The sequence below is a fragment of the Poecilia formosa genome, unplaced genomic scaffold (genome assembly GCF_000485575.1).
Source record: "Poecilia formosa unplaced genomic scaffold, Poecilia_formosa-5.1.2 Scaffold154, whole genome shotgun sequence".
Lineage (NCBI taxonomy): Eukaryota > Metazoa > Chordata > Actinopteri > Cyprinodontiformes > Poeciliidae > Poecilia > Poecilia formosa.
In genome coordinates this window covers 432,069-440,997 of record NW_006800093.1, presented here as the reverse complement: position 1 = coordinate 440,997, position 8,929 = coordinate 432,069, and the positions used below count along the sequence as shown (strand labels likewise).

The 8,929-nt window shown below is 41.9% G+C and overlaps 1 protein-coding gene across 3 annotated transcripts in view; it reads left to right on the top strand.

Annotated features, from left to right (window-relative positions):
• Window positions 1-2,895: 2,895 nt before the first annotated feature.
• Window positions 2,896-8,929, top strand: part of hgfa (hepatocyte growth factor a) — a 22,998-nt gene continuing 16,964 nt past the window's right edge. For all 3 annotated transcript variants that reach the window (XM_007564014.2, XM_016677336.1, XM_016677337.1), the window contains exons 1-4: window positions 2,896-3,177; window positions 7,185-7,344; window positions 7,543-7,655; window positions 8,246-8,360. In XM_007564014.2, coding sequence (XP_007564076.1) covers window positions 3,114-3,177; window positions 7,185-7,344; window positions 7,543-7,655; window positions 8,246-8,360 — 452 coding nt within the window. In that variant the 5' untranslated portion in view covers window positions 2,896-3,113. The remainder of the gene's footprint in view (window positions 3,178-7,184; window positions 7,345-7,542; window positions 7,656-8,245; window positions 8,361-8,929) is intronic.

The following is an 8,929-nucleotide window of genomic DNA, read 5'->3' as shown; positions in this document are numbered from 1 at the left end:
TAAACTCCAGTATCAGTGTAACATCCCTATAATAAAGGTATTGTAAATTTCTGTGATGCAGTGGACTTTATCCAGTCGTATCCTTTAAACTGCATCCTGTAAAAATGGCTTTATAAGGTCAGCCTCAAACGTTCCACTGGAATATGCCATGAACAGACTCTTGGCACCGATTCTTCCCTCATAATCTGTTTATGCTTTGAGGACTGTTCGACCAGGACAAACATTCCCCCCAGTCTCTGACAGATATTTTTCATCCCTCTCAAGATTGGATTTTCATGAGAGTCGTCGGCTCTTTTTGCAGTGTATCACCAAACTGGGTCTGGGTAACGGGGTCTCATGTTTTTCACTTTGGGCAGATTTTTGATCTCGGGCTGTTGGGATTGATTGTGTCTGTGCGCAGCAATTTCATGTCTCGCCACATATTCTCTTTTAGATTTTGGTCTGGGGGCTAAAATGAACTGGTTGTATGTGGGATGGCTGGGTTTAGTATAGACATAAGGTGAGATGCTTCATTATATGGGGTGATCAGATCAGAGAACTACAGGTTAGGTTCAAGGGCCGATGTTCTACAGCTTTTAGATGTTTCCCTGGCCCAACAGTCTTGAATAAAATAGCTTAACCACCTCCTCTGTGAATTCAAATTCTCCAAAGTCCTGCTAATGATCTTAAATATTTCGCTCAGGTGTGATGAAGCAGGTGAATACCCCAGGGTTACGGTTTTATCTTCCTGAGAGGGTTTCTGAATCTCTGGGAGGGGACCCTGAGACAAACCCAGAAATCACTGGAAGTCAAGTGTACATCAGTTCTGGCCTGGAACGCCTTGGATCACAAGAGTAAGATCACACTGTTCCTAGGCAGAGTAATGTCTGAGCTTCCCTCCTGGGCTCATGGCCTGATCTTATAAATGGGAGAATATTTCACCAAAAAGGTGTGGAGGAAACTAATGAATAAAATATAGAATGCGATAGCCGCACTGTTCTGTGATGGATTTCTGTTCCTGTGACCGAGGCTAAGGGAGGGAATGTGCATCCCTGGGTAAAAATATTTTTTCCAGGGGTGAGAATTTACAGCTTAACAAGACAATAACCTCGAGAATATTAACTCGTTCCTCTATTTTTCATGCCTCATTTGTCTTGTGCAGGAGCTTCTTCCAGCTGCCTTTAGCTATAGGTGTGATCTAATCCTGACGGTATCAGATTTCAACGTGGCACCACCCGCGATCTAACCTGCATGGTTAGATCCAACTAAATGTTTAAATTGCTTTAGAAAAGCACAGAGTGGTCCTGCACACGCTCTGCCATTATCCCAGGGTATTGTTTAACATTCATCACTTTGTCACTTTAGTTGTGCTTAAACGTGGAGAACTTGGAGATAACTTCAAATGTCTCCTGGAGGCAAGAGAGTGACCTATAAACAGCATCAAGTTTTGTATAAACAGCATCACTTCTGTAAATCTGCACCTAGAACCATGATTTGACATCGGTTAAGTTTTTGATGCATTTTCATATTACTCTTCAGATCCTTTACCTCTGATAGAGAAGGGGGAAAAAGCCGCTAGACGCTATGTAGTGCACCGTTTAATGAATGAGAGGCCAAACCTAACGCCGGGATGGTTAATGCTTGGATCGGATGATGGTGATCGGCCCTCTGAGTCAGAAAGTTTCCCATATTTTCTCTGTATTTTCAGTTGAAACGCTCAAGCCTCACGTCAGTCTGATTGATTGAAGCTTTATCAAAACCAGGATCCCATAGATTTCTTTGTTTGTTTCAGTTGGCAAGAGTTTCGTGTCGAGCTCTGGCAAAGCCGTTCAGTGTGTTCTAGGACCTCTCTCTGAGCTACGTCTGCTTGTTTTGCCAATCCATTATGTCTGCGATCCCTCTCTGGTTCTGCTTTAGATATTGTGAAACTAGCCGATTCTCTGAGGACGCAATCAATACTTTAGACCAAGTGCTCTTCTGGCGCGCCATGTAAAGAATCCCATCTGTCTTTTCAGCTGAGCCAAAGGGAGGATCAGTGAGGAGACACACCAGAGAACCTTGTCAAAAAGATCCCGTCTGATGATAATAGGCCTAGCACCGATCAACATCATTATCTTCACAACTTCTTTCTTCTTTATCAGGCCGAACAAAGCCAAATTACGCGCAGGCTTCCGATTGTTGTTGGCTCATGAGAGGTCTTTGCCATCAATAAACTCTTACAAGACAACTTTACAACTTGTCAACTTTGCTGCAGTCCAACAAGGTGAATGAGACTAAACCATGCAACTTTAAAGCATTTTAAAAGCAGGAGTGGAATATGCAACATTCTATTTATTGTATTTTTTTTGTCACTCACATAGGGTCAATTTATTAATATATATAAGTGTATAATATTCCCAACTCTCTTTTCTGAAGTGAAGTGGAAGGTTTTTCTCACTTTCTCACTTTCACTTTCCTGAGATAAATCTTACTATGTCTGATTCATGGATGTGCAGTCGACAAATCTGCAGCAACTGTGTGATATTAAAGGCCAAGACCACAGAATGTTTCTGAGAACTTGTTAAATCTACGCCATAAAAAAAGTTTAGGTAGTTCTGAAAGCAATACGAGTCCAAGTTGATACCAGCAAGGTGTGATTAAGCGACGCTGAGTGTATATTTAACTATATTAGAATTTAAAATTTTATACAAAAATATATATTTTTTTTTGTTTAAGAAAAAAGAAAAACCACTTAAAAATAAATCACATTCAGCCTTCTGAGTGTATGTAAAGTTCAGACCGGAGCTGTCATCAGATTTTGCAAAAGTTGCGGGGGGGAAAAATAAAAAAAATAAAATAAAAAAAAAATAGATTTGGTTTTATTTTGAAAATATCTTCCGGAAACAGCGTGAAAACTTTGACAGCGGTGAGGCAAAGAGGAAGGCATGGTGCGGGTGGGGGGTGCTTACAAACTTTTGGCGAAAAAGGGGTTGAACCGAGGACGTGTGTGGCTTCTGAGGGGGAAAAGTAGCATCCGTGTGAGGAAGGCGAGTCTCCTGCAGATCATCAGTCTCTCTGTGGACTTGAACCGGCAGCCGTGTCAGTCGCTCTGCTGATCCGGATTCTACTCTGATCCCTAAAGTCTGGACCCAACCATGAGTGCAAACGTGTGGATTTACCAGGTTTTGGTGTGCGTTATGGTGATTTGTGTGCATACAGGTAAGAATTTGTGGAGCTTGGATTCTGTTGGATGTTAGACTTGCTTTTAAAGTTAGAAAAGCAACAAGAAAAAAAATAACATAAAAAAAAATAGATGGCATGAAGGACATTTTTAATTTCACATTCAAGGCTTAAATGTACAAAAGAAATTCCAATATTTGGCTAAAAATTCTAATATCTGAAAGTTGCTCATTATTTTCCTTTGAAAATGGAAGAAGCGGTCTTTTTTTTAACAACTGTACAATTCTACTTCAAATGAAACTGAGCAGCTACTAATTCAAGATGTTTCAACTATCAAATTCTCTAACATTTCAATTTGCAAAAAAAAAAAAAAAAAAAAAAACTAACTGCAAACAAATTGTCACATCAGCTGATTTTACAACTTTCCCCTCAAAGATTATTTTTTTTAAACAGTTCATCATTAAACAGTCTGACACTGAGCTGCAGAGAAAGATGCCTGGAACATGTTGTGATTTATCACTGCACCCGCCTTTAATTAAATGTATCCAAATGAGCCGGGTGTAAATTACTGGTTATCTGAACGCTTGTCCCGGCTCACATCTGTCCAGCCAAAAAGGTCAACAAGTAAAGCACTGTGTCTGTAGTTACCACCTCCAGGGGTGTTGACCCTGACCTTTGACCACACCAGAGGTGGGAACAGTAAAAATGTGCACCCAGGACCGGGGTGTTTGTGCATCTAGATATAAAAGATGTGTGAAACAGAGCAAGACGCAAGGCATTACAAAGCAGGGAGTGAGCGAGTGTGTGTGTGAGTGTGTGTGTGTGTGTGGTGGACTGGGGTGGGAGGGGGGCTAACATCTGGCTGCTCGATACTCCAGCACATTTGCACCCTCCAAAACAGATGTATTGTCTGCTTAATTCCCAGACAGAGCCTCTAACCTGCTTCTTTCCCGTTTTTCTTGTATGGCAACGCGCCTGGAAAAGTGAACGCTTTTGAAACGGCCACAAAAATGCTGTCATCCATGGAGGCAAATCATTTCTTCAACGTAGGCGAATTGATGTACGCCGCGCATTGGTGAAACACGGTGGTGGAGCCACCATGCGGTTCAGGGGAGCCGATCACACGCTGGGGATTCACCTTCCAGACTCGCCTTAACAATACAGCCGGGAGCTGTCCGAAATGACGGCAGGTCATCATTTCACTGTGTAGGCATAGTCAAAATTCATCCCCGAATCCAAGTTGGAATCGAAACCAGGAATTTGGTGTGTGTACAATCTGAGTAGGAGCTTCTGTGAGTTCGTTTGCGATTGTTGCGAGACACGGGCAACGTGTGGCGGAATGTTCTCTGATCAGATTGGACCAAAATTCAACTATTTAGTTCAATTGCAATGCAGTGTGTGTGGAAGTAAATGAACGGTACACATCCTGTCCAACGCACCATTGCTACAGTGAAAAATGGTGGTGGAAGCGTCATGGTGAGAAGTTGCTTTTCTTTGGCAGCCGCATGAAAACTGGTGTGACTTGAAGGGAAGATGTTGGGTTTTTTTTGGGTTTTTTTTCAGCTGAAAAGAAGGCAGTTGTGCACAATTGAGGATGGAAAGTGGTTGAGGCAGGGGGCGGAGATTCGACCTTTTAACAGGGAAGGAGAGTAAACTGCCAAATCAAGCCACGCTCATGTGGCAGACCGGTTCAGTCAAACGATCCCGAAATTAAAGTTAAAGTTTCAGTCCTCCACCATTCCCTCCCCATCCACATTTTTCAAATGTAAATTTGAACCTGTTTCGTCTAATTCGGCTGCCTCTTCCCATTAAATCCCGTCGCTCTCGCCTCCTCTCCTCTCCCCAAACCCCCAGAGCACCTTTTATCCTTATCCTCATGCTTCAACAAAATACTTGGGAGATATGTGGAGATAGCAGGGGTCTGAGTGCAAGGAGAGGAAGAGACTAAGTGAAATCTAATTGAGCGGCCTGGCCAGACATCAGGGCTGGAACAACACGGTGATGACTGCCAGATGTGGTCCAGCGGAGCCCAAACATTAATAACATGTCCTCCCCTAAAACCATTTTCAACCACGACAAGCCTCTAAACGGTCCACAGTTTACAGAATCCTAAGTACACACACAGCGTCTTGTATTGGGTCTTGGCACGGGGGCATGTGGCTGTAACTCGGTAGCAAAAGATTTTCCTGGATGATTTATGTCGCACTTGACTTTAATTACAAACTTAAAGTTTAAAGGTGCCTGGGAGCACCAGGGAACTACAGTTGCGGCAGAACTCAATCCGGCTAAAGGAAGAGCTTTTTTTTCCTCCTTTTCCAGAGCAGGTAAAAATGAATGATTCGTGTCACAAAATGTTCGTTCGGAAAAAAATATGATGCTGTCCTGTTTCTGAACCCTCTGTGATCCCATGTGCATTGTGCCACTTTTTTTCTTTTCTTTTTTTTCTTCTTTTTTCGCAATGATAGACTTCTCTTTTGATGTGCCTCTTCCAAAGAAACTGCTTTCAACAAAGCTCTATAAATAAGGCAAGAAAGAAATATAATGGGTCCATTTGCTCTGCCGACAGCTTGACGGTTCATTTTCCACACACACTGTGTGTGTTTTTCTTCTTCTTCTTACGTTTCCAAAAGCCGAGAGGCTGTACATTGAGCATCATACGTAAAAATGCATCTTTTTATTAGAAATGTAAAGTTTCTCTGGCAAGCAGGGTCACTGGATGAAAGTTCTGGTTGCTCAATATGGAAAGAAATAAACGAAGAGTCAGCATTGTTAAACAGCAGGACTTCTATACAAGTCTTTACCAACGCTTTCAAAATCATGAATGCAAGATTATGAAATTGCTTTCCGTAGGAGTCGTGATAACTCATAAATACATCAGTAACTTAAAACCGAACCGTGCCAAATATGACAGAATCGGGGGAGGGAGGGAAGACGACCTCAGCCAGTAAAATACGAGATCTGCTTTCATGAGGGTATCCAGTGCAGCACATAAGCTTGTTGACAGGTGTCACTTTCCTTTGTCAGTCCTCACAGCTCCAGATAACTTGGCTTTGGATGCGAACGTGCTTTTTGAACGGGGCTTTCATCCCTGAGAGAACATTTCGCTTTTGTTTTTCTGACATTCTCCGTAAACCAGCTGGGACAGAAGAGGTTTAGACGTCTGCTGCTTCCAAAAAACAAACAAACAAACAAAAAAATGCAAACATAAAACGGTTTCCTTGAATATCTGCTGGAGAACACAGCCGGCGCCGAATGGCAAAGTGCGATTCTGAAAAGAATCGGCTCCGGCAGGGATTTGCCATCGCCACTTTAGAAATCAATGTTGCCTTTGCTGTTGTGCCAACGGTTCGCAGCAAAATTGCCACTGAAAATTTGATGAGTGATTCTCCTGAAACGTGCAAAACGAGCTGCAGAATATGATAGGGAAGATTGCGCTGTGTTGCGGTGATGCAATAACCGTTAACGCAGAAATGTTTTGAGTCATGCCGTTGAAAGTGATAAGGTATTTTGGGTGGCAGTAAAATAAACAATGCAGAAGTTCAGACTTGTTTAAACTAAATTAAAAAAAAAATACCTGTAACCCTTTGGAGTTCATTTGAGTTGACTGAGATTCTAAATACGAAATGTTCCTCAGGTTTAAAAGTAGCTAAAGTTTGCTGCTGCACTAAATGGTGCAGAAAATACTTTTGGAACTTTCCGCTAATTTCCAATTAACTGACTTAATTAGCTGACATTAAGTCAATTAGCTGTCTTAATGTCAGCTAACTGATTAAGTCAGCAGTTAGCTGACTTATTAGCTTGCTTACCAGTTGTTAGTTTCCTGGAACTTGCTGGATACTTTCTGAGAAAGTGTCACTACATTCAGGAAAGTAATCTCTAAAGATCAACGCAAATACTTGGAAATGCAACTCCTTAAATTTCTCCTAAAAATATGAGCCCGGTTCCAGAAAGTAGCCTGTAAGTTTTTTTTTTTGAATAAGCTCTTTTAGGAAACAAATTCTTATATAAATTTTTTTTTTTTTAAATCACATCTCTGTACATTTTAGGTTGCTGTCAAAAACATCGTCGTCAGTTTTTACAGAAGTATGAAAAGAGTGACAACCACATGCTGATTTGCACAGACTGTCCTCAGACTCCAGTGGTACAAAATAGCCGCTCGCTGGAACACTGCGCGCGAAAATGCAAGAAGAAAAACTTCATTTGCAGGTGAGTCGCAGCTTCTTCTTTTGTTTTGTTTTTTTCCGTCTTTCCTCTGAATTCACTTGATTCCCCAGCGTCCCTGTTCCGCGCCGCCGTCCCTCCCCGTGCGTCTGGTTGTATTTACATATTTTTGTTGTTTATCATGTGGTCATCTTTCAACCACTTCCCCTGTGTGTGTGTGTGTGTGTGTGTGTGTGTCCGCAGAGCTTTCAACTTTCAGAAGGACAACAGGAAATGCCACTTGCTTCCTTTTGACCGTTTCACCCACGGCGCGCAGAAGCAGGCCAACATCAACTTCACTTTATGCGAAAAAAAAGGTAAATGTTATCGTTTTCGGAGGCGCGTCGGTGTTTTTCTCACGAGAACAGTGGAGGAGCCGAGGGATCTGCTCGAGTTGTTTGTAGTGGTGACACATGTGTGTGAGCTCGTTAAGTCTAAGGTGTTTGCTTTCCCTGTTGACATTTTCAGAAGACATGAATCTCTTCACGCCCAGCAAGTTGACTCATTCTGGTGTGGAAAGCCAGTGCTTAAGCATCTCGGCTCAAGTGGAGCATAAATAAAAAATAAAAATATATAAAAGAAAACACAACATTGCTTGCTTGCACCCAACACAAGAGCTCTGCCTAAAATGTAAGCTGTTGAATCTAGCACTTTAGAATTTATTGCGAAATTTACGAAAGCTCCCTCCTGTGACATTTAATTAACTTCTGGGACTTGAGATAACTAAATGCTCTCAGGAAGAAAAAAAAACACAAAAAAGATCTCCTTTTGACCATACTTGGGCAACTATGTCTGAATAAGTTCATGGCAGTTCAACTTTTTGGCACCTGTACGAACTTGGCACAGTGACAGAACATTCAAAGCCTGATGTCTTCCGATGTCTGTTGTACCTTTTTTGTTCTCTCAGAATATATTAGAGAGTGCATCAGCGGCACCAAGGACAACTACAGAGGGAGGAGATCTTGGACGAAGTCAAACATCACTTGCCAAGCTTGGTCTGATAATAACATCAATGAACACACGTAAGTCCTCTTTTTGTCCGGGAGCCTAGCAGAAGGTCGGGCTGCCGTGTTTAAATCAAACGGCGCCTCCTTAGCTTTTTGCATTGGATCATCCAAAGCGGGTTTCGTCCCACTTGGATGTTTCAGGTTATCAAGAACGTTCACGCTAATGCTACCCCGGCACGAGCAACTGCCCCGAACAGCTGTCGTCGAGTGTTTCTGATACCTGGCAGTGAAACTTTTTCATCGTTTTAGAGAACATTTTGGCCCATTCTTCTTCTCAGAATTAGCTTTTATTCAGCCACGCTAGAGGGTTTTCAGGGATAATTCTCATTTTCCTTCATGATGTTCCTGGTATGAAGCTAAATTTGTCATCACACTAATACCACCACGTTTGACTGTCTGTGTAATGTTCTTTTCAATGCTGCTGTCATTTGATACCAGACGTAGCGTGAGACACGTTCCATAATATTTCACTCTTGTCAGTCTGAGTTATTTCCTTTATAGCCTTGGTGAATCTTCTTTAATTGGTAAACTCTGTTGGTTTGACAAGCTTGTTTCTGTAATAGATGAATTTTTATATATATATA